Source organism: Chaetodon auriga, chromosome 22 (genome assembly GCF_051107435.1).
Source record: "Chaetodon auriga isolate fChaAug3 chromosome 22, fChaAug3.hap1, whole genome shotgun sequence".
NCBI lineage: Eukaryota > Metazoa > Chordata > Actinopteri > Chaetodontiformes > Chaetodontidae > Chaetodon > Chaetodon auriga.
Window position 1 is genome coordinate 3,372,936 of NC_135095.1, and position 26,095 is coordinate 3,399,030.

Genomic DNA, 26,095 nt, shown 5'->3' on the forward strand with positions numbered 1-26,095 from the left:
AATGATCCAATCATAGCAAACTTTTTTATACCCACCCTGACCCTGACCTTCTTGGGTTTGATGTCAAGAATGTTTGTTCGCTATGATTGTATGACCAATGTAGCTTTCCTTCACCATCCATCCACCACTTTGGTCCAGACTGATATATTTCAACACTACTGCAAAGTTGACCCAGCCTCTGTTTCTAGGTAACTGTGCACAATTGAACCATGTGACCATACATTTGGGAAACACCCGTCATTTCTATCTGGCTGTGATGGAGAGAGGCAATAAAATATAACCACAGCATTGTGTAACATGTTTGTGCAAAAGACTTTCATAACGCACTTGCAACGTAGTAAGTCACATCTTATGTGGCGTTCATGGCTCACCAAATATTTTGATGTGCATCTAAATCTGCCCCACATAAAAAAATATTAGCCAAAGTGAATTCTCCTCCCGAGTTCTCCTTTAAGTGCCATGCTAAACTTCAGCTGTTTGTGAATTGTGACATCCTGTAGCTCAGTTTAAATTCACCTGAGGTGTTGATGAGCCGTTGTTTTGCCATGGCAGACACTTGAATTTACAATGCATTTCACAGAACATGAACACACCATCAGATAGCACCGTGGAAGCATTCCATAACATGATCTTGATTGGACTAAGTGCCTTGTCACAGTGATAAGGATTATCGTCAGAGCAAATGGTGCAGATAAATCTGCAGTGAGCGTGTGGAGGCTGCAGCCAGCAGCCTCTGCTGACACTTACTGCTGCTCTCCATCACTGATACAGAAGACCTCCGTGTAATTGAAATACACTCGTATAGTTAATGTTAAAAGTGGTGACACAAGCTGTGAGCAGGCACTGTGGCAACACTATTCACCAGCTCTATTGGTCACCTTGCTCCAGGCTTTAAGTGCAGTGGTCCTGATTGTTAGTTTAACTTACATCAGTCTATCAAACAACAGATAAACAGCAGGCTGATTAGATGTGTACCAATCTGACTGGAGCATCGAAGAACGGGTGAATGTACTTCACCGGGTGTAAGCACTTGGAGGACACTCATCCTGTCAGAGTATTTGTCTCACATATAGCAGAGAATGTGGACAGTGAATCAGTGTTCATTACCATACACTCATACATATAGAGACGCAATATAATGACCTCAACTGGAGGGGCTGCAGGGTGAATGAATGCACTATTTGCATGGCCAGGTATGCAGATTGGACTTCATATATTAGTGGAGTACTGTAGAAGCCAGTAATGTAATAACTATTGGTGATATAGGTGATATAATAACTGCCAATAATTGCTTTTTCTTTCTTAAAAAAAAAAAGTTGGTAATGTAAAGTGACCAATAATGGAATAGAATTCCATGCAAAAAAATTGCATTATATTATTATTATTATATTATTTAAAAAAAAGAATTAAAATGTAATAATTGGTTTTGGAGCTGATAATGTAAAAAAAAAAAAAAAAAGAAGAAGAAGAAGAAGCAACTGACCATATAGAGATATAGAGTTCTTAATTTGCTGTGATGAAAAGGCAGTAAGATGATGAGTGATACAGGAGAACAGCAGGTGAGTCAGAGGGACCAGCTGGATCAGTCGTCTCAGACATTTGTCTTTTTTTGGGAGAGGCTGATCTTATCGCCGAGGCTCAAGGCCGTCCCCTGACATTTGGTTCTAATATGTATGTGTCTGCGTACTTATTTCACTTTATTTAAGTTTTATTTTGATCATTATTGTAAATGTCAGACTTCCATAACTTACCTCTTATTGTTGTTCTTTCAAAGAGTTGCTCAAAAATCCAGTCTTGACCCCTGAATCTTAGTCCTAACTCAGGCACAAGACACAAAGTCTCTCTCTCTCTCTCTCTCTCTCTTTCTCTCTCTCTCTCTCTCTCTCTCTCTCTCTCTCTCTCTCTCTCTCTCTCTCTCTCTCTCGGAATTAAGACGACTTATTTGTTTGTCTAACCAAACTGGCGCTATTATCCCTTGTGCTTAATGTAGCATGACCTATACAGCACTGAAAGAGAGAGGGACTGGAAACACTACCTTTGAATGAACCTTTATTTGTCACATCCGCAACAAAACTCAATAGCATCAGCTTCACAATGGTCAGATTTACACAGATGTTTTAGATTCATTAGGTGTTTCATTTAGGTGTGCTGTCCGAAAGGTACTCCCTCATGCTGCCATCCATCACAGATGAATGTGTCACAAAAAAGATTCAAAAGCAGCGCTTTATTTTACATATTGTGTTTTCCATGAAAAAAACAAAACAAAAACGTAACCTTAAATTAGGACATAGGAAGGCAAATGTCTGAATGATTACAGGGAACTGGAGACACTTTTTAACTGGTGTCCTTCAGTTTATTGATATATACTGTTCTCTCCATCGATTCAGTGTACTGTAGGATTTCATGCCCACATCTACTCTTAAATCGTCATCAGCTCTTATAATTGTTCCTCCTGTCCACATTGGCTCTGAAAAGATCCCTCCCTAATGAGTCCTCATAGAGTGCAAAAAGTATCGTTAAGTTCAGCTGAATCTGAGGCTTCAACTCTTTGAGTTACACAAATCAAATGGAATTATACAGACAGACAGACAGTCGCTCATTAATTGGACAGTTCTGGTAATGTCTGCCTGTATCATCAGGACCCACATGATGAAATCAAATTCTGGTGTTGTGTCTCTGAATTCTGACTACAAAGGGAGAGGGACCCAAACACAGACAAACACACACAAGGCGAAGCTGGCAGGATGAAAGGAAACTTACCTGAGGCAGGCAGTCACGAACAGGATACAGGCTGGCAGCAGGAAGACCAAACCGTCCAACAAAAGAGCAAAGGACAAAGGAAGAGGTTAACAGGTAACAAGGAAAAACAGGAACAGATCAGTTACAGGTTCAGGACAGTACAGGTGTAAGTGTCAGGGATAGTCTGGCAACCGGCTGAGGAAAATGGGGCTGGTATATGTGCTGCAGGGCTGATTAGAGCAAGTGGAGATGGATGAGCAGGCAGGTGGGTGAGATCAGGTGAGGGGAAAGGCAGGAATGGAGTTGCTACAGGGCATGAGGGTGTGGCTGGATATGAAATGATAGGGGACTGGGACGGATGGGAAAGTCTGAGGGCATCTGGTGGATGGACGGAGGATGACAGTCCAGGGGGCTGGGGAAGTGACGGTGTGGATGAACGGAGGGATGGAGGACTGAGACGTTGTTTTAATACCAGCATTCATTGGAGAGTTTAAAGAAATCCTTTCTGGGACACTTCCAAGAAAATGATTTAGCAATTGCAGACCCATGAAGTAAACTGTTGGTGAACTGAAACATGACCATTTCCTGAAACGTGTTACTTATTGCTATTTGAATTTCAAAGTCATGTATTTTATTTCATTTTAGGTTTTAAGCATGAGCAGATAGACATGGTTGAATAAAAGAAAGAGCACCACCCACCTTGGTATTTACTGTAGATAGAATTACTAACACACATTCCATGTACAAATTGTAATTACTTCAGTTTCCTCCACATGTCACAGAGGTGGGTGTGACTAATCCCTGGATGAATTTTTTAACCTTTTTTGCTTCATGCAGGCTGTGCAAACATTTGGCTATGTGTAGAAATGCTGCCGGTTTGAGTGGTGGAATAATCGAGCTGTGTGATTTAAGAGCTCTTAGATTAAGTTGGAGAACTTCTTGAGTTGTTGAATCACTTTGGCTTCCGTCCAGATGGTGTTACACTCATCAGTTTGCTCTGAAGTTTTCATCAAAGAGGTGCCCGAAAAACAAAGACATGGACTATCCACATAGGGTGAGTACCACCTCTCTCTCTCTCCTCACCCCCCATCCCTTCATCTCCTCCTCCTCTCTCATATGCTATGCTGATGAATGGAAAGGTAGACATTATTTTTCACTCAGGACAGTGAAGGAGACTGGAAGAGCTCTCCTCCTCTTTCCTCCTCACCCTACCTCTGCAGTAGATTACAAGTCTTAATCACCTTGAATATAAAGCAGTGGATTAGCACATACTGAGACCTAACTCCATATTAATCAGCTTCACACACATACACACACACGCACACACACAATGTTGATGTGATGTTAAGGTTGTTTGCCTGTGAGACTAGGCTGCATGCTGTTCATTGATTTATTCACATATGTCCTCTACAGACTGTTAGATACTTTATTCTCTCTCGCCCTCAGCACTGTCCCTGAACATATCCTGCATATCTGCAGACGGAACACTGAAACTGCTGCTGCTCTGCTAACATGCTACTTTTGCCACGTGGGCTGTGCAGACAATGATTGTTAGTTCAGTTTGCAGTGATTGCAATTGTACTGCTAACTGTAATTGCTGCCCAGGTTATGTAAACTGCAAACATTTTTCCAGTCTGCTTAGTGCTGCAATCTTGGACCACACAGAAGTGAGATAATCCAGGAAGTGAAGTTTGAGAAAGAGCTTAATGGATTTAAGGGCTTATCAGATGCTTTTATAATACTCAAAGACAGGATTTTGCAACTCTGGAAATGTATCACAGCTGCATTTCATCTCGTATCATGGTTAATTAGGTGAATTATTATCTTTTGTGTTGGGGATATATATGTGAAACTTTAGAGCCCAGGAAAGCTACCTTTATGTGAGTATGGTCATCTAAAATAAAATGAAATATTTGTCCTTTAACTATCCAACATCCACGATCCTTCACACGTCCCCTCATGCCTGGTAATGATCCAGTGAAGTACCTCCTCTTTGTGGTGACAGAACTTCGGTTGTGGCCTTCTGCCAAAATCCAAAGAAAGAAAGTTGCTTTAAAGAGTTTTGTCCTCTGAGACACTGGCGTGCCTCCTTATTAGCATGCTCTGCCAGACGATGCCCACACAGATATCAGCACTTTGTTTACTCTCTGGCTGTCATGCTCTGTGTGTTTCACTGAAGAACACAACACAAATTCACTGGGGGAACAATGCCATCCACTTCCAGTCAGGGAACATCATCGCTTGGCAACACAGAAAAGGCCAAAGAAAACAAAGAAGGCTGGAATAAGGATGGATTAGGATGGATGGACGTCAACATGGTAGAGAAGCGATTCAAACAAGTTAGGTCGGTTAGAGGAGGAGCTGCAGGAGCATTATGTATTAAAAAAAAAAAAGACAGCACCATAAAATAAAATAACACAGGATGCAGTAATAAGAGACGTTGCTAAGTGTTGGGTTAACGGTGCGAGCATGTTAGAGGAGTTTTATGAGCTCAACAAAGTTCAACTTCATCCGCTGTTCTCATGGCCAACTGACAGCTGCTCATGTCTGACCTCTCTTGTGTAAACAAATGTGAAGCATGAAGTATAAATGCATGAGATGAGGATGTAGGAACCATGTCAGGGGCAGGTATGAACTGGGTTTTATGTCCGAGCAGATTCCTGGTGGATGGAGTGCTTTGTACAACCTGTGGTTTCTTCATTGCACCACCTGCACAGCTGTGTATGAGCCCTGACTCTGGTTTTATTCTATTGCAGTTTTGTGCCTTTAGGAGTAACAGAGAAAAAGATTATATGTCTGTGAGAAGCACTGTACATGTGTGCTTTAAACACAGCAAAGAGATTAAGTCTTCCTCAACATGTGCAGTTTCCAGACCGGACTTGTGCATCAGGTTTGTACAACCTGTCTTCAGTATTGCATCACCTGCACAGCAGTGTATGGATCTTTCATTTTTATTTTATAACAGATCTGAGCCTGAGTGACTCTCTTCAAAGCTTGGAGTCTTCTCAATTAAACCAAGAGGTTTAAGGAATGAAGTACTTTAAAGGGTAAGTATTGATTTATTAAGATTTTTTTTAGGTTTTGTGAGGTAGTTGTGTACAGTATAATGTAATGTTTCCAGAGAGCACAACAGGTTTGTTTTCATTGCTGCATCAGCTGCACAGTTTATTTGTTTCCAGTCAAACCAAGATGTAAAGCATGCCAAGTTCAAGTACTGATTTATTTTTCTTCATAGGTTTTTGCGTGGTAATTGCAGTATACCGTGATGTTGTTCCATGCTACACCAAATTATACAGATGGAAATGATTTGACTCATTCAACATATTTGTTTCAATCAAGAAAGTCAAGAATTTTAGTGAGAGACAATTGAGGTGACAACATTAAAATCATTCAAGGCTGGTTTATACATTCCTTTCCCCAAGAGGAAATAATCTTTAATAACTGATTCCTTTGCACACTGAAAGGTAAAATAAATACAAAATGAAAATGGTACTGACACCTGTTAATCTTCTGGTAGCAGGTTATAGTGAATTAGGACTCCATCAATTCTGGAAATCATCTGAAGAGTTCAGAACTCAGACAGCTTGTCCTGGGCAAGGCAGGTAGGGCCAGAGGTGGCATGATTCGGCCCACCAGCACCCATGGGGGAGGCTGATCAAAACACAAAAAAATGAATAAAACAGCATCTTTGTCTGGGTATGCATATGTAAATACTGCATGATGAATACTAAGTTATGGTATTCATATGTTTAGGTATTTTTAGCTGAAGTGTTGTTAGTGGTTGTACCATTGTACATGTGAGAAATGCAGTAAGAATGTTGTGTCCAGTGTGTATGCAAATACTGCCCCCTAAGGACTGTGTGTGGGTATGATGTCCCAAGTGAAAAAAATATATACTTTAAGTAAATCTAAATATTGCAAAGTATGTTTCCAACACATTTACATAAATGTATTTACTTTAAATAGATTGGAAGCATACTACAGGAAAATATTCAAATTCAATATTCAATATTCAAATTCAATATTTTAAGTGCACTTTTAGGATTAGGATTAGGATTATTGAGTTGTAGTGTACTAGAAGTGTACTAGAAATACTTCAGCAACATATAAATATAGTAATGTAGATGTACTTGTAATCCATTAGTAGTACATTTCATGTACAGTACAAGTGCAATATATGCCAATATAAGGCAATTGGTAGTATACTTTAAATCCTCTTTTATACTACATTTATTTACAATAAATGCAACAATACAGGACCGGGTTTCGGATGGCCGAGTCAGGATGGCCGAGCGGTCTAAGGCGCTGCGTTCAGGTCGCAGTCTCCCCTGGAGGCGTGGGTTCGAATCCCACTTCTGACAGCTGGTGTTTTGGTGGCACGGTGGAAACACTGTTGTTGTTCACAGCAAGAAGGTCCCGGGTTCGATTCTCGCTGCGGGCACCGGGGGTCTGTCCTCCACCATGCCTTTGGTACCTGCTGCTTGAGGAAAAAGGCCTTTCTGTGTGGAGTTTGCATGTTCTCCCCGTGTTCACCTGGGGTATCCTCCATAAAATATACCCCCACTAAAAACATGCAAGAAGATCACCACCTGACCCATGGTGACAAAAGGAACTGGGTCTCCGGGCGCTGGTTGGATGGCAGCCCACCGCTCCTGGTCTGCCGCGGAGGAAGGATGACCAGGATGGGTTAAAGGCGGAAGACAAATTTCACCAGTGCATGGCGTGTGTGTGTGCATGGTAGGGCATGTATCTGTGTGTGAATGGTTTCTGCTTGGAATGAGCAGCTGGCACTTAGCCACCTCTGGATCATGCTGTAAAAGTGTTTGAGAAGGCGTTAAGAATAGAAAAGTGCAATATAAATACAGTCCTTTTACCATTTTGAAAATGCTCAGGAAGTATCTAAAAATACACTCTTATCCCTATAAAGTGTATTTGTAATCTATTAACGTTAGATTTTACACTGAAAATACAATTTACAGTATCATGAATGTATTTCTGTGTATTTGAATTGAATAGCCTGAGCAAATATAATAGCTCATAAATAGCACATTTGCAGTATATGAAGTTTACTTCAAATATTCCCCTTCTTACTTTACACTTGACAATGCAAGTCATCCATTCACATGTGCATTTATACACTGACCTCCCACACAAGGCGCCACCTGCTCATCAGTGATCACCTGTCAGACACCAGCAGCACAGAACTGGCAGCAATTTGGGGTATCTTGGCCAAGTTATGGTAACTGTCCCACCAAGCCCTGCCCTGTTTCTTGGTTGATGTCGGCCATGTTTCTCAACTGACCTTATTAATAGTGATGCGTATCTCAGTCCTGGAATGCTGTATGCCCATTTTGATCCAGTAAAAATCTGAAATTTAGATCTCATCACTGTTTTTTAGTTTATGCTAATTAGCAAAAAAAACAGTCATGGTGGACTTTCGCATTTTCAGGCCTTAATTACAGTTTCACTGTCTGGCCAAATGAGATCATGCTTCTTGAGATGAGCAGGTGAGAGCATGGTAATACTTTATGTAATTTTCAGCAGGAACAATGTAAACTGTCATGAAGCCAGATTGAATTGGCTGTAACAAAGAAAAACTAGTTAAAATGAGATGTATTGTGTATTTTTTGAAAAATGTTAGTTACTGAGACACAAAAGCCAAACTTCAGAGAGGATGGCAAATTTTTTGATTTACTTTTGTGTCCTTCTGAGACCCAGTGGGTCGCTAATGGTCCTGTGGCTGGGCTATGATTCAGTGCTCTCACCGCCACCGGGTTCAATTCAAGGTGCTAATGTACTTTTAGCACCTTGATGCACTTGTTCTTTCCAAGAGGAAAGTTTTCTCTGCCATTCTCCCACTGCACAATTCAGTAGGCCACCGGATGCTAATCTGCCCCAGTCACCTTGAAAAAAGTAAGTGCATGCCAAAAAAAAAAAAAAGTTTAATAAACATTTTCCTGAGATGTAAAAAAGCAAACCATGTACTTGAAACCCAACTTCCTGCTGACAGGAGTTTGAATCTGATCAGCAGCCACCTTCATAACTCTAACAGGTATTTGGTGAAATACAAAATTCCTAAGGTGCAATGTCACACCAACACTTTACCACAACTTCAGGACAAAGCCCCTCGCTTTTTCCAGAAATCGTCATGACACAGGATGTTATGCATTGGCCGGGAATCGAACCCGGGTCAACTGCTTGGGAAGCAGCTATGCTCACCACTATACCACCAATGCTATGAAAGAAGATGTTCCATTTACATAATTGACTGAATCCACCAGCAGTCTCACACAGGAATAGAGGGAAGGACAGCTGAGAGCTGAGACCTCTGTAGCTGAAAGGATTCCAGTCTGCTTGGGGAAACCTCAATGGGCTTCTTACCCCCCGCCTAGGGACAACCTGGCTTTCCAGGTGAAATGGATCTATGCTGATTAAGCTGATCAGCGTGGACAAAGCCAAGAAGCAACAAAGAACTTGGACATCTCTAATCCTTCAGCACTAAACGATGTGGAGTCTTTACGCCATGTAAGATTAAGAGGAATGTGTATGTGTTGTGCTGTTTACAGACCTCCCAAGACACAAGGCAAAAACACCAGTCCTTCGTGAGACAGTTGTCTCAATATCTTATCACATGCATTGGCCGGGAATCGAACCCGGGTCAACTGCTTGGGAAGCAGCTATGCTCACCACTATACCACCAATGCCCTGATGTCTGATCTTCTAACATCCTTTTCTCATCCTGTGCTATCCAGCCATGTGAGCTCTGTTTGAACTGGTAGGGAATGTGAAGAAAGCTGAGGATCATTTTGTGGAAACAAATATGCGCACTGCACCGCCATCTAGTGGACAAATTCTATATGACAGACAGTTTATACAGTCCTCAAGACCTTATCAGAGAATTTGGCAGCTCCCTGTTTGCCGCTTGATCACACAGCAGGAATAGAACATGTGTCTGCAGATTGTTTGAGCACTGCTGAATACAGGAGAGCTGTTAATTTGCTGCTTATTGCTGAAAATGTGAGATTATCTTTAAGAAGACACTTTTCTATTATCAGACCTAAAATAACCCGTCACAATGTGATGCTGTGTGTAAAAATACATCTCCTGGTCCCTGGTTTTCCACACTGACTGTACCATAGTAGTTGAAGACTCTTAGCCTTGTTAAAAACTACCTCCCTCTCAAGAGTTTAGAATAGAAGAATGAAATTACTTCGGAGTTTGTACGTATGCACCGAATCAAATCCAAACAACTGAGGTAACATGAGAGTTCTTATGTTAAGTATTTAACAGGTGGAACAAGTCAGTTAAATTAAGTAAATTAATTTTAAATGTGAGACTTCCTCCTAAACACAAACGTATTGTTAAGTATGTGTATGAATGTAAATTTATGACTGCATCATGGTCCTGTGATGCTTCCACTAAACCTTGAGGAACTCAAATGTTGCTATACACATTAACCTGGCACAGTGGTGGGTAGTCCATCATGTGTTTAGGCCCCACTGGAACCATAAACATACGCCATGACTGAAAAAATCTCTGTGTAACATTTAAAGTCTCTGTCTACTCAAAAATGTATTTTTCTTTGTGTCCCTGCGGTTGAATGTGTGAGCTTCGCTGTGCAGAATGATGGACTATGCACAAGAAGGCTGTGCTCACATTCATCTGCTGAAAGTGGAAGATTTGTCTGTGCTCACAGAGGGACGAGGAATTAACTTGTTTTCTGGGATATTTATTGAATACTGTCACCACACCGGTCAATACACTCCACTTGTTGCTGTATGGCTACAAGCAGCACAACAATACTGGAAGCTTAAAATCCAAGTCTACACTACTTAAAGAAAGTCATGAGAATGTTAAGTAAATAATAATAAGATGCCCAGAGCTTAAAACAAGCTGACAGAACAATGAGAAACCCATAATGATCTCAACCAAACAGCACTACATGTGATGACGTCAGCATCTAATCAAAGAGCAGAACCCATTATGACTCTTAACATCAACACAAAATTTGAATGTTCTGATGTTCAATGGACAATCAAACAGGCTAATTGTTTCAGACAGAAAGTTAAGGGTCGCTCCCCGGGCTTCTTCTCTCGGGCTAATGTTTGTTTTTAATTCCACGTTCATCCCTGTTGGTTTTAGTTTTGGTTCGAGCGCTTTAAAGCAGTTGCAGCACTGGCAGTGTTCACATCTGGTTACTTGATCATGATTAAAGTAAGAGCTGAGACTTCTACAGCTGGCAGGATTCCGGTCTGCACATGGCAACCACAGTGGACTTCTAGTTCATCGCCTTGACCGCTCCATCACAACCACCTCAAACTGGGACCACCTGCTTTTCCAGGAGAAACTGACCTTTGTCAATCAAGCCAGCGAATCTGGATCAAGTCAAGAACGTGGACATCAGTCATCTGATCGGGAATGTGATTGAACTATTTAAGGATAGTGACATTCAATGTGCAGAACTGCAGTGTGTCAAAGAGAATTTCATTAGCTTCGGTGAACAGCATCTTTACCATTTGTCACCATTTTAGACAGATTTGGGATGCGAATACTGCAAATACTAGAAGTACTACAAGGGTCCAGTGTGTATTATTTAGTGGCATCTAGCAGTGAAGTTGCAAATTTCAGCCAACTGAATTCCCCCGGCCTTACCCTCCCCTTCCAAGTACACGGGAGAACCTAAAGTGGCTAGAAACACAAACAACGTGACAGGCCATTTGTTGTGCCAGTCTTTAGTTTGTCCTTTCTGGACTACTGTACAAAAACATGGCAGTGCAACATGGCGGACTCTGTGGAATAGGACCCTTTCCCCAAGTAGCTCATTGTAAGGTCAGAAGGTCTGAGTACTATATTCCTATTCTGACAATAGCTGCTGTTAAACCCTACACACCAGACCTTTAGATACACTCTAATTTCAAGGCATCTTTTTCCCTGAGGTCCCATTTTACACACTACTATCACATGGTGGGTACCTTTAGGTTTTAATAACAAGGCAACATCACACACCTCTCCTGAGAATAGAGCTCTGGTTGTCATGGAGACAGAAGATATGACGAGATAATATGGTGAACAAACAGGTTGGAAGTGAACGCATCGTGTCTGTGTGAGGCTTTCATCAGATATGCAGCACCCTGTGAGTGTTTCTGCACCTCGCACTCACTCCAGCCCAGACGCACACACTCGCACACAAGCACGCACACCCAGGCATGCACACGGTCCAATCAGATTTCAGGACTTTTCCACACTCTTATGGCAAGGACACAGCTGATTTCCTAATGAGCAGTTTACACTTTGGCCTGCTGGGGGAAACAGCTGTCACTACATCTGTTTTAGGGTCAGAGGTCATGATGATGGTCCAGACTGCAGATCAGCACAACATCCTCCATCCCTGTGGATGACACACAGTCCAATTCTGTCCCCAAAATCCCTTTGTCCTGATAAGAGATTAGGTTCACTTCTCTGCTTTTTGGCTACTTGGCTTCATCAAGATACACACACACAGACATCAAACACACACTCTCCAGTGATACCCTGCTGCCACATGGGAGAAAACTTGTGTGTGTTTTGGCTGCAGGCTAATAAGGCTTGCCTGTTCCTTTCACACCATTACAGCTTCCATTAAAGACAGAGCCAGAGAGATGAGATGATTAGAGGGGAATGCAGTCCAGAGAGGGGGAGAGAGAGTCATTAGACAAGATGAGAGGAAGACAGATATGAGGGAGTAGGTGTCTGCAAGCTATTTAAAGTCTGCCTGCTGTTTGAATCTCGAGCGTGAAGCAGAGAGGGAGGCAGGGAAGGAGCGAGGGTTGGAGGAGGACTGAGAGAATCAGGTTAGTGACGGATACAGACGTGCAGGTGGCAGAGCTCAAGGACAAGCAATACCATTACATAACATCAATCATATCGATTGTATTTTTGGACCTGGAATTCATACAAAAGCATGAAAATAAAAGGAGAGATCCCCAGAAGGAAAAAATGCAATGAAAGTACAGAAGAGAGGTGTTGATAATACGCACAATCATTATTTACTGTGTTGCAGAAAACAGCTCCTTTTTCACCCATTTTCATTGATGGATCATTAATAAAAATGAACACGGAGGACCTTTAAATCTCCAAATTAGGACCCCAAAAATGGGGATTTTTTACAAGTTGCAGCTGTCCTTGTTTTATATTTGTCATAAAACAGCTCTGGATGCATACTGATGATATTTGACTTTCATTTTAGCACTACAGAGATACTAAACGTACAGGAACAGTTATGCAGTCCTTCATATTTCAGCCAGTTTTGAAACCCTTTTCACTGAATTAACAACACTTGTAAAATGTTTTGGTCATCTCCCTCTATGCTCCACATGATGTAATCTAAGTTACAGTGAGCTAACTTTAGCTTTGTTTGGCATAGTGACACAATATGACAAGGAGTTCATGGCATGTCATTTCCTACAGCTCACAATGCTTTTTTTTTTCTTATGTTGTATTTTTTGGGTAGCACTATGTTAGCAGAATCTTACCTTTTTTTTTTTTTTTTGCTTACCAGGGTTAAATAAAGCATAAGAAAATGTATTAACTGTATGTTCAATGGGCTTTTGTCTGGATGCACTACATCACTGTGATGCATTAGTGACCTTTTGATGTCAAGATTGTTTCGAGTTAGAAGCATAATTTTAATTAGTTCCACACACTGGTGGCATCTTGTCGTGCATCATCCCTCCAGCAAAGAAACAGTTTCATCACGTTCGCTCAGCAGATATGTACATCCCTGCTTCTTCTTCTGTCTGTTTGATGTATCTAGTGTGTGCTCATGACCTAATGTGAGGCTTTGTGATGCAAGGATTGTGTTTTCCACTGAAAAGGATGGAATGTATAGGGAAAATAAATCTCCAATGGAAAGCAGAAAATACAGCGATGACAATAAAAGACTGAATGAGAGCCAGTGTATGGAGATAAAGCAATGAAAGATGGAAAGATGTGCTGAAAAACACAGGAGACTGAATGAAAGAAAACTCTGGAATCTACGAAGTAAATATCAACATAAGGATAATTGGTGGCAAATCTTATTCTCGAGCTAATGCTTCCTAAAGAAGTCTTATTAATCTATATCATCAATCCCCCATTGCAGGAAAAGCAAGTTCACCTGATGGGTCATTGGGTTAAAGAAAAGTTGCTTTTAAAGGGGAAGGGAGGCCCCAAAATTTTCCCTGCAGACTCGTTTCTATCTTCAGGCCTCCTCAGGTATGTTTTCTCCTCACATCGTTCGCTGGGCGTGCCCCCATACCATCACAAATCACAAATCCACTGGAAAAAAAGGTTCATGATCAGATAATATCTGACTGGAATCATCCAGGACAAGCGGACACCAGCACCGAATGCAAACTCCGTGTCACCTTCATTGATTGAAAATATTACGTAGGTTCAGCTGAAACAAGCACATAATTCAATGACACGCTATAGATCGTTGTTATATATACACAATACTCCATATTGTACATTTGAAGCAGGGTTTTTATTAAGATCTGTTATGTCATCAGGATATCCACCATAACTGCAAATGACAAGTAAAATGGTTAATGACACAACTTATTTAAACAACTTTTAAAATTACATGATAGCCATCAGGCAAAGTAGAATGATCTTTTTACAGCAGTTGAAATTACGGATGTAATGAATAATATTGGCTACTTGCATCACTGCAATATGTCTGATTGAGTAAGTGGGCATAAACAGAAGAAATACAAGCACAATCCTAAAAGTATTTCACTCTTTCCTCTGCAGGGAAATGTGTCTGTTTCAAAAAGGGATAAAATATAGGACAAGTTCTTGAACTTCTTTTAATTCTCTACATTTTAAAACTTTAAGACTTTCCATTTCTAACACTCAAAAAACAAGAAAAGTCTACAGTCAAACACTCTTGGCTCAAGAGCTCCATCTAGTGGAGTTAAGAAGCCACTGAAAAACAGGTCCCTGATGGAATATAAATGACTTGAAGTCATTTTTAGTCCTGCATAGGGTGCCGACCATTTATATATCTATATTGTTTTGGATGTTTTATTCAACCCTATCTTTATTCTAATTGATATCATTTCATTACTTTTACTTAATCTGTAAACTTACCACATCCTTCTGCTTAGACAGAACTCTTTCAGACATGTAAATTTGTGCTGGCCTGTGTGTCTGACATGGTGGCACCAGTATTTAATTTGTTCCACACAGGATGAATTGGGAACTGTAGATTAGCTGTGCCCTGTCCAAGGTTTACCCCACGACTATCCACTGTGTGCTGGGACAGGCACCAGTCCCCCTGTGGCCACCAACGTTATTTAAAATAAAGTTGAATGTATTTTTTCTCAAGCTAAAAGTAAATGCAAAGAAACGGGGTATACGTGCATGCATGTATTCAAGTGTGCATGTCTGCATGTAGTGGTATGTAAGTGGCTTTCTATGCAGGGGTAGTAGATACTGCTATTAATGTGGGTGTGCTCAAATTATGATTGGTGGACAGGGAAAAATAAAATAAAATAAAAAAGCATCAAGAGGGATGGAATCTGGTTTACAACTAATGAATGAGGAGAAACCACAGGGTGTTTTTGATGGCGGTGTATGCATTTTCTGTTCTTCTGCTATTATGACAGAGCAGAGCCAAAGACACACAGAGACCTTGTGAACTCGCTGTCTTCACTTGTCCCCACAGAGACCGATGCAAAAGCGAACCACGTGTCTAGCGGCATATACACCGCACACAATCAAAGAAGTACTTTAAAACTTTCCAGACATTTTTTGGGGAACTGGAGATAGGGTTTTCGTGCAACATCTGCTTCTGTTTTCTACCAAGAAGTGAATGAGGGGTCCAGTTTCAGCCTGCATATACACAGAAGATGTAACATATTTCAGATTTTTCTGAGGGGGTCGGGGTGGATGGTGGGCATACACAGTGTGTGACACCAGAATCAAGGGTCTGTATGCAGATTCCTGTCTGTACATTAGAACATTAGAAAATATGTTGTCAGTGTATGTTTTACTTTTATAAAAACATTTTATCAGGTAAGTAATTTAACAACATGTCTTCATCATGTTAATAACATAATTCAATGGACATTACTTTTCCCTCAAAACAAAAGGTGTGTGTAAACAAATTTCTCAGTATTCATGTGAAGAGGAGATTTGCCTATTATTGTGTTTTTAAAAAATAAAATACAACCCTGTTCAGCACGTTTTAAAACGTCGGGACAGGGTCATGTTTAGCGCTCTGCTGCATCACCTCTTCTTTTAACAGCACTCCGTGTTCTGTTTCAGCAGAGTTTCTAGGAGCCAGAGTACCAGGATCAAACAGAGGAGACAGGAGGCGAAGGATGGTTTAACAACTGAATGAATATCAAGGAAAATATGCAAGAGACGAGGCCAGACGAGGCAGAGTCCAGCGTCACTGAGTTTGAGTTGAGACAAGTTCTTCGGTGAGAGCAGACAGACAGGGCATGGACGACGACAGGTGAGGAGTAGCATCTGGGAACTGAGGAGACCAGTTCCTATCAAAGCGGAGCAAATGCAGGTGTGTGGTTCCATGGTGTAATGGTTAGCACTCTGGACTTTGAATCCAGTGATCCGAGTTCAAATCTCGGTGGAACCTACCTAATACTAACAGATCAATTCAGTCTTCAAAGTGGAAGCGGTCTTGTCATACCATGGTCATAGTGCTTACTTTGGCCTGCTCTCCTACAGAGCAGATTCTTAGCTGATACCCTTGTTTTTCTCTGCCAAATGTTTTGGAAAGTGCATCCTGGATACTTACTCATGACAGGCTTCTAATATACTTGTTACCACTTTTATTACTTCTGAGTGCTGTGCGAGCGTCACCTCCAAACAGCCCAAGCCTTTTTGCTGTGTCTGTCATTGGATCAGGACGGACAAAATATGACAAAATCTGTGAGCTGCACAGACTTTGAGCGACTGACTGAGAGAATTGCACAGCTTGAAAATAGAATTGCAACAATGCTGCATCAAATACGTGAGAATGAGCAATTCACTGACTCTGTAGCAGCCTCTGTATAAGTACAGACTCTTAAACATGGCATTACTTCAGCTGTGGAGCATCCTGGCACAGATTTGGATGACACACCGCCCTGGATGTGTCCTAACACCACCGGAACAGCTGATGATCCTCCTGAACGAGCCTTCACTGATGATGTTTCTTACTGGCACAGCACTGGCACCAGACCAAGAGCATCCACTCCAGCCAGGGCTTGGTCTGTCATACTCCGCACAGGCAAGAGCAAAGAGCAAGAAATGAAATACGAGGGCACCAGCGCTCATTCCATCACTTGAACTCTCACTGCAAAACAGGACTGTCACAGTCTGTCCAAAATAAGCCATTTTTTGTGACTGCAAGACAGATTTATCTGAAAAAGCCTCCTATGCTGTTGCACCTATCCAGGTGCTTAAAAGAAGCGCACCTCTACAGTGACTTCACGTTAAACACATCAGGGGTCAGTGAACTGATTATTTGGGGGGTGGGTTTTCGTATTTATTATTAAGTGTTCTGACTTCACTCAGTGTTAGTGTTAAGTGATGTTAATAAATGAAAGCAACAGAGCACTTGGGTTTCTGTCTTAATTGAAACAGAGATGCCTTGCAAAAGTTGGTGCCGAAACCCGGGAGATGAATTAAAGACACAACGAAAAGTCAATCTGTATGCATGACAAGGACGAGGACAAAAAAGAAGAACAATAGCTGAAATAGACCATGAGAGGAAAAAAAAGATCCTAAATCTGTGCCTCTACAACAAAGTTACTGAATAAGATTGATGATGAACTTGGTGGAGAAACAAGGAATGGTAAGATTCCGGAGGTGGTGACGGTGATGGTCAACTGATGGTTCCATGGTGTAATGGTTAGCACTCTGGACTTTGAATCCAGTGATCCGAGTTCAAATCTCGGTGGAACCTACCTTAATAATAACAGACCAATTCAGCCTTCAAAGTTAAAGCAGTCCTGAGCTACCATAGTGCTGTTGCATCTACTTTCTGATCTCTGGAAACAGAAGGCCAATGTCATATTAGTATTATTTCTCAGTACTGTGCAAGCATGACCTCCAAACAGCCCAGGCCTTTTTTCTGTGTCTGTGACTGGAAACCCAGGATCAGGACAGAGAGAATATGACAAAATCTGTGAGCTGCACAGAGTGTCAGCCATGTTTGTTTTCCCAGGCCCATCAGTGCTCTCCCCCACTGATCCACCAGGTACCCTTGGACTTTCTCTCTTTTCCCTATGACCTGACCGCCCACCCAAACACACACCTGCTCTCACTTCCCTCATCAACTCACCTACAACTCTGAACAAAGAAATGGAAAAAATGACTTGTCTTCTAACTGTGATGTAGCTAAGAAATGTTTTGAGCAGCTCATTAAGAAGTCCAAAAATGACGTGCCACTTTTTTTATCAAAGCAGAGATATTCAGATATTCAGGACTATGTAAATAAGGGCATTCATACAGTCATTCATGAGGAGCGTTTAACCACTGCACTCAGAGTAGTATTTGATGCTTCTTCACATGCTTCAGGTTGTCTTTCCTGAAATGACTGCTTAATACAGGCCCTAATCTGAATCCTGACCTACTCAGCATCTTGTTAAAGTTCAGACAGCACAGAGTGGCATTTATGACTGATGTTACAGAGGCCTTTTTACAGATTTCTATAAGAGAGCAAGACGGGGATGTTTGAAGAAAATATGCATACACAAGACGCTTTAAAAACTCTGAAAGCTAGCTTTTCAGAATTCACCCTTATTCTGGAAATGTCCCCCTTTTGCCCTGTGTTACTTTATTTTTCACTTGAGGCATGTGCTGGTGGATCAGTTCTACAAGCATTTCCTCAAAACTGGGAGCAGGATTGTCTCAGAGCCACCTTTCTGGAGGTGACTTCAACCCTCCCTGAAGGAGAAAATGCTCACTTTTGCCTTCAGTTTGAATGTTTTCTTTTGCTTTTACTTTTCCAGATTTATTTCAGATAAGAACAAGGTGAACCAGTATGATAACAGTAAGAGTGTGGCTGCCTGCTGCTATGCAGAGGACATACATTATTTCAACGAGGGAATTAATACAGAAATAATGAACTTAATGAAAGAATTAAAGCTGCATTAATCAGTTTTTGGACACAAGGGGGCAGAAAAACAGCAAAACGAGAGCTGACAGATGCACAGCCCCAAGCAACAGTTTTTTTTTTTTACACACCCAGCAGCCACATTAGCATTCATTTTGAGTTGTGGTTCTGGCCAAATGCAAGTTCAGCTTCAACTCTCCCTCATGATTTGTTCTCCAACAACTTCTGAGAAGAACATCTGGGTTTGTAGTGTTAAAGGAAAAGTCAAAGGATCATTGGGTTCATCCTCTGGGTACCATGCATGTCTGTGCAAATGTCTACAGGCCATTCAACAGTTGTTGAGATACGTCAATCTGAGTGGACCAACTGACTGACCATCACTGGGCGTCAAACATGCTCTAATCTTGAGTTCATATCCTGGCCCAACAAGGTGTATTCTGTTTCCCTCAAGATGTCAATGCTGATTTGAAGCATGAATGTACCAGTAAAGACAGGAAAATGTGAAATTTGTAGTTCTGAAAATGTATTTCACGTTAGCAGAGAAACACATTTTCACTCACTTTATACACTTTACAAAGACACAAAAATCATTGGACACTATGACCATGTTCAAACAAGTAATATTCTAATACAGGTATCTGTCACTGTACACAACAGATGAGTCACATTTTGTGTTTAGCATACATAGAGAACACACTGCCGATATTGTTCCTCATACAATGTACGGCCATTTATTTTTCAGTAACATTCCTCAGTACTAAATTCACTCTACGTTTCCTATTACACCTCCACTATTGTTCAAGTAAGTCCTAAACTTCACACACTTCACCTGCCCCCCTGTGGCTCAGACATGATACAATCCATAGACCTCAACTGTTGCGCTCAGGTCGTACCAAGGAGAACCTGTTGGAGGGGTCCGGGATGAACCACCTCTCCCACAGATCCAAGTGAACAGCAGGGTAGTTCCAGGGTTTAAATGGGCCGTTCCAGTGCAGCAGGCGCGCCTCCTGTAGGAAGCTCTCTGAATAACGGGCATCTGGACTCCAGCCTGGACAACCAGAAAACCCTTTTGAAATCGATCTGAGGGTAGCGCTATAATATTTTAGATTTAGAATTCCACTTGCCATTACTTGTTATTATTACTGTAAATTCAGCTGGTGTGCTGTGTGTAGCATATGTTCCCTGTCATGGACCCCTGCAGGCTTAAGGGATGTGCCCACAGATCATAACATCACATATCACTGACCTAACTCACTTTGTTCAGTTCAGTTCAAAGATTGTAGGTCTGTCTGGTAGTTTATTAGTGTTTTTTCCTAAGATAAGCAGTTGCTTCGGTGTTCAAAGGCACTTCACTATATACAGCAGTAAGTGAATGCATCACTGTTCACACAGCTCTGATTCTGACTGTTTTCAGTTTAGTAGTACATTCAGTCTGTTGCTAGTGCAAGCTGTCGTTTCAATACAAAACTCGCTTATGCAAACAAGGTTAATAGCTCAGATGTCTATTACTTACCACAGAGATGCTTTCTAATCGGCTGTTAACAAGGAAATAACACACTGTGATTACAGCTGAGGTGACAACAGTGCCGATCATTATTAATTACTAGTTGTAATGAACATCTTTAGGTCCTCGGTGTGCTGTATCCTGCTCGCATGGTGACAACACAGGACTACACAACTGCTACATGTGCATGAAGCTCAGTACCTCAAACACTGCAGATTAGATTTTGGGGCATAGTGTGTCTCATTTGTCTATTATTTGCAGTTTCTGTTTAGTTTAATGACCTAGCTGTCATCTCAGATACCACTGTGCCATTTGGGAGCTAACACTAAAATTCTTGCGTGTGTGTGCGTGCGTGCGTGCGTGCGTGCGTGCGTGCGTGCGTGCGTGCGTGTGTGTGTGTGTGCCTGTGAACAGGAGTGCTGATCTTACCCAAATGTCTGACATGCCACAGTGGGTCCAGTTTTGTGTATTTGTCATGAAACACTATTAGCATGGGTGGAGTTGCCACACCTCCCGCCATGGCACTGCTGTATATGTTGAGCCTGGTGGAGAGGAGGAAGAGGATTTCTGATCAGGCAGATGCTTCAACTGCTCCACAAGCCTACACATATTTGAAATGCAGTTCAAAGTGCTTCACATTGAGATGACAGACAAATAGCCAGGGAGCATTAGCCACTAGAGACTTTTGCATGAACGAAAAAGTACAATCGTATATCATCAGCATAGCAGTTGAGATTGACATATCGTCATATGAAACAACAGGGAAGCATGTGTTTAAACAGCAGGCGGGCAGGATATCTGTGCCAAGATACTACATTTCATATTTCTCTAACACATAATCCTTAACATGAAAATTAAAGATCCTTCTTGTCATGTATGTTTGGAGTCTTGTTACCCTTATCGAACCAGAGTTCCAGGTGTAGGAGGTAATTTTCTTCAGAAAACATAGGCTCCTCTTTGGAAACGGGAATCTCCAATTAGAGACTAAGAATTGGATGTAGTTTGTTGTTTTGTATGCAAGAATCTATATCATTGTTTTAATACACAGTGGAAAATGGAACATTAAGGTTTCTAGAAGCTGCTGCTCAGTGTGCACACCTGAAATTCTCCTCCATCCATTTCTCCAGCTGTTTGGTGATCTTCTGTTTCTTCCATTCCCTGATATCTGCCACAAACACTCCCGGGTTGAAAGAGCAGTCTCTGGGGTGGATGCCCAAATTTTTAACTTCCTGTTTCCTGTAGTCCAGGAAGCCCATGTAGGTTGTCTATGGGACGAGCTCAGAGAAGAGGACACCATATTTCAAGTACCAAATCTTTAGAAAAAAGTCATAGTCATGGCAGTATGATTGCACACTCATGCTGAATGATGTAAGGATTATCACTGTGTGCCTTCTGGGTTTGCAATGCTTCCACACAGCAGCAGGTTAATACACAAAATGATGTGATAAAAGAGGGAAAAATCCACCTGCATGCCGATGCTGCGCACCATCTCATGGGTGGAGGGCAGGTCACAGTCAGTGGCAAAAGCAGCAGCATGACCTGGCTTCAGTTTGATGTTAAACAGATCCTTGATGTCTCCTGGAAAGCATGAAAAGCCTGTAAGTGGTACAATACACGCATACATACACATACTCTATACCTGTTACAGCACTATTATATGCTATATCATAGCATTCCCTTTGATTTCTGTATAGCTGTATATAGATTACTCTATAGTGTGTGTATAGTACACATACTGCACATATACACAACATTATATACTTGGACAATACACATACACCGTATGAACTACTTTTGCATGGATTCTTGCCAACCATGATCACATACGTACCCTGAACGATGACATCATCATCTAAGTATATCACCCTCTCATGGCTGATGTCCAGCAGAGGTAAGTAAAAGCGCACAAAGTTGAGCTGCAAAACGAAAGCAAAGTTATTTCACCTCTTTGAATCAGTAACTCTTCATCTGGATTATGGGATGGCACACCTTAGAGCTACATCAGCGCACGTGTGAGGGACAGTATGTATCGACACATGAACAACACCAAACCCAGAACTCACTGGATGTAGCAGATCAGGTCGAGAGGAATCCGGCTTCACCTTTCCTCGTAGAACCATGGGGTTAAATTCCAGTATCTTATACTTGATGCCTTTCAGTTTACTCTTCTCTATGTACTGTCTGGGAGGACGTAAAGAAAGGCAGATAAGGTAAGCAATCATGAAAGGCATCATTTAGGAAATAATACCGTAATGTCAGGTGGACCAAAAAACCTCTCCCACATCTCTCCTCCATATTTAGAACAATTGCAGATTCAATACATTTCCAGCATATGAACACAAAGCGACAAACCTTGTCAGTTTAACTGCATCACGAAGAGTAACAATATAGAAGAACACACTGGCATCTGTGTTGCTATAGACGCTATTGATGGCTGCCATGGTCGCACCTACACGCTCCTCCGATGCGCAGATGATGACAGGGACGACATTATCTGCCTCCGACACCCTTATGACAGGAGCTCGTGCTGCGCTTCCAACACTCTTCCAGTGGTCTGAGAGGAAGCAGAGGGGAGGTTGAAGGCTGAGATCGTCGTTTGCTGAAACACCTGGATACTGTAGTTTTAACAAATATTACTCCAGAAGAGGAAAAAAATGCATTTGTTGGGGACTATTTTAAGCGGCGGATTAATCGACATTTGGTGTTCTAGTGAGTATTTAGGGCAGCCGGACAGTATATGAGTGTAAGATAAACTACAGAGTGTGTGTTCATGGTAATGAAGGAACATGTCACCCAGTGCACAGCGTGGCTCATTGACGTGTTTCTAACAGCTGTGGACAACAATGGAGGTCACACTACTTGTTAGCATTTATTCAATGTTGGTTTTGGACTTTTCATGTGACATTATTATCAGACTCATCCGCTGTGCAGACGTACCTGAGAGTTTGGGCCGGGTGGAGGCTCTGAGCAGTGCACTGTGCAGGAGGAGACACACCATCAGCACCAGCAGCACCAGGAGGACCCGGTTAACTGAAACACATGGAGAGGAAGGACTCAGTCAGTCAGTGTTTGTACATGCACACTTCAATCCAGTCAGAGTTCTCTCAGCACGTAAGGTGGAAGCTTCACCAGCAGTCTTGCTGTTTGTCTTCCAAGTTTAAAAGAATATAGTCTCCACCACAGGACGACATACAATAATATATGAATAATATATTTCTAATATAGTATATACTTGTTTTTATCCATCAAATGCAGAAAAGCAGCAAATGCTCACATTCAAACTTGGAAGTAGTGACTGTATGACTTAAAGGAGCAGTTTGACATTTTGGGACTTCTTTGCTTTCTTGCTGAGAAGGTTGATGTCTCGTGTCTGTACGTTAAAGCCGATTAGCTTAGTTTACCGTAAAGACTGGAAGCAGGCAAAGACAGCCAGCCTAGCTCATTAAGAAACAGCAACAGCATATAACTCCCCAGAAACAAGCTGTTGTTTTACTGTTTGAACACAGATTAAACAGTTCAGCTAAACTAATTAGTACACTTTAGATGTGCTGAGAGGTGTATTTCCCCCTGCTTCCAGTCTTTGTGCAAAGCTAGGCTAATTGCATCTTGGCTCTAGCTTCACACTTTATGAACAGACATGAGACTGTTATAGATGTTCTCTCACAGCAAGATCAATTAAGTCAAACTATTCCTTTAAACAAGTCATGAGCAAAACTGCAGTTGATTAATTTTCTGCTGAGCGACTTGAATTATTTTATCACTAGAAATCAGCATGAAAAGCTGTGTGGGCCGAGTGACTGTTTCACTGTAATGTTTCCTTCTCACAGCAGCAGAAATACACAGCGTGTTCATCTCTAAAGATTTACTCCTTCCACCTGTCTGGCAGACCGGAGAGAAAGGAAGATCAAATACTCAGCTGCAAACAGTTACAAGCCACTTTTATCTTTTTTGGTGTCTGTTCAGGTGCCATAGCTAATTGTGCACAGTATGCAACCTGCAGCAGCAGCTTACATCAAACTATTCAAGGTGCAAAATTTTCAGGGTAATTTCAAGCTTTAAACCCAGGTCTGCAAGGTTTTAGCTCACAGCTTCTCGCATTATGACACACGCATCATTTTTGTTAAGTTTCATTTAAAATCCTCTAAGAATTTTGCATTGAGATCACGCTGCTTTTCACACACCGGATACGGTAATGAAAGTTAACTACTTACAGCCTGCCATCTGGTTACCTCATCACACCCTCCCCCAGCACACACACACACACACACACACACACACACACACACACACACACACACACACAGGCACACATTTGGTGCATGCACAAACTGGATGCTTTCCTGGAGAAAAAAAAATTGGGGGTTCCTTTACTGGCAATGACCGCACCAGCTGAACCTCGCCTCTCACTGTACTTACTCTATCTTGGAAATTAAACCACAAATAAACAATTGAATCTTTAGTGTCACTGCACATCAACAGCAACAGGAGACAGACAGCGTAAACTTCCATCACTTGGGACCATAAATCAGTCGCATTACATTTGAATGAGACTTCATTTTCACTCACTTTTTCTCAGGAGAGCCATATTTCATGTTTGCTTCCAGCGACATCTGCAAACACACACAGACAGACAAAGAGAGAGAGCTCTTAAGTCACTGATGAGAAGTTAAATTCTAGAGAAGCCAACAATGAAACATTGCTTGGTCTTAACAATGATGTATGCAGAGTTGTCGGGCTTGGCTGTTCCTTCAGTGGAGTATTAACACTGAAACCTGGCAGCACAGCTGAAAGTGACTTAATAAGTCTCTGATTTTCAGAAAAGATGACAGGCCTCAGATGATTTTGCACAAACACAGAGGAGAGGAATTTTCAGAGAACGAGAAAAGGAACCTTCACAAAACACAACTAAAGAATCCGGTTTCTCCTGCAGAGATCAAACTGTGTCAACCATGGATGTCAATGCTGGGAATGTGTGAGGTAATCAGATAACTACGCTTTACGAGTGTTCTATCTCTTAGCTGTGGGTGTTGACTTTCCAGCAAACAGGGAGAGTTTCTCTGTGAGAGCAGCACAGCAGGATGACAGAAACTACCACTACATGTAATAATGCATCCTCAGATTTAAAACACTTCAAGTCAAAGTAAGACTTCAATTCAAACTGATTGTAAGAAGCCTCCATACAGCACGTCTGAAGTCTGTTTCCACGGCTGAACACTCGGCTGTTTGTTACATAAGACGCTGTGCGAGCTATACATACATTTTGACGTGCAACCCCCCCCCCCCCCCCCCCCCCCACATGCATATATTCTCAATGTCACACTTTTTATATACACTGTATTTACAGCATGCATATATTTTAACATATACATATACAGTATAATCACTCTACTCACATTCATTTTGCAAGCCTCATGTATACACTACAGAAAAACTGGCAAAGGAAGTTCCTCCCAAGCCCAAAGTGTTTCTCTCAAACCAGGAAATACAGTACATGTTCTCTACTTAATTCACTTATATTACACTCCAGTGGAACAGCATTTTTCGACAATGATGTCTCGCTTTCTGTATTGGACTTTTGCACACTGCAGCATTGAACAAATGCAAAGAGAAGCTACAGATTCTTTTGCTCGTGGAGAACATTGGGATCACATTCATCGGAATTCTGCTTATCTCAAGATTTGTGAAGACTTCAGAAAGAGGGACACTGTCAACACATTCGGCACGTTGTGTGGCTGGATTTTGACTGAAACACACACACAAATACA

General features: G+C 41.6%; 1 protein-coding gene and 5 non-coding genes across 6 annotated transcripts; 3 read left to right on the forward strand and 3 right to left on the reverse strand.

Moving 5' to 3' along the window:
• The first annotated feature begins 7,017 nt into the window (after positions 1-7,017).
• On the forward strand, positions 7,018-7,100 carry trnal-cag (transfer RNA leucine (anticodon CAG)). The gene has a single exon. It is a non-coding gene; the product is annotated as a tRNA-Leu (tRNA).
• A 1,803-nt stretch (positions 7,101-8,903) lies between these two features.
• Positions 8,904-8,975, reverse strand: trnag-ccc (transfer RNA glycine (anticodon CCC)). The gene has a single exon. It is a non-coding gene; the product is annotated as a tRNA-Gly (tRNA).
• Positions 8,976-9,371: 396 nt separating this feature from the next.
• On the reverse strand, positions 9,372-9,443 carry trnag-ccc (transfer RNA glycine (anticodon CCC)). The gene has a single exon. It is a non-coding gene; the product is annotated as a tRNA-Gly (tRNA).
• Positions 9,444-16,288: 6,845 nt separating this feature from the next.
• Positions 16,289-16,360, forward strand: trnaq-uug (transfer RNA glutamine (anticodon UUG)). The gene has a single exon. It is a non-coding gene; the product is annotated as a tRNA-Gln (tRNA).
• A 1,242-nt stretch (positions 16,361-17,602) lies between these two features.
• trnaq-uug (transfer RNA glutamine (anticodon UUG)) lies at positions 17,603-17,674 on the forward strand. Its single transcript has one exon. It is a non-coding gene; the product is annotated as a tRNA-Gln (tRNA).
• Positions 17,675-19,334: 1,660 nt separating this feature from the next.
• On the reverse strand, positions 19,335-24,940 carry glt8d2 (glycosyltransferase 8 domain containing 2). The gene is made up of 9 exons (XM_076722609.1): positions 24,897-24,940; positions 23,268-23,360; positions 22,683-22,884; positions 22,394-22,511; positions 22,162-22,246; positions 21,796-21,908; positions 21,429-21,595; positions 20,760-20,872; positions 19,335-19,874 (listed from the first exon to the last, which is right to left on the reverse strand). The coding sequence occupies exons 1-9, from the start codon at positions 24,913-24,915 to the stop codon at positions 19,696-19,698; spliced, it is 1,089 nt and encodes a 362-aa protein (XP_076578724.1). The 5' UTR covers positions 24,916-24,940; the 3' UTR covers positions 19,335-19,695.
• Between the last annotated feature and the right edge of the window lie 1,155 nt (positions 24,941-26,095).

What these genes read in the sequence shown, in the direction of transcription:
- glt8d2 (XM_076722609.1), bottom strand. An exon ending in GACCTGATCTGCTACATCCA is followed by an intron (nt 22,247 to 22,393) that starts GTGAGTTCTGGG and finishes TTCGTTTTGCAG; the next exon opens with CTCAACTTTGTGCGCTTTTA. An exon ending in TGATGATGTCATCGTTCAGG is followed by an intron (nt 21,909 to 22,161) that starts GTACGTATGTGA and finishes CATGCTTTCCAG; the next exon opens with GAGACATCAAGGATCTGTTT.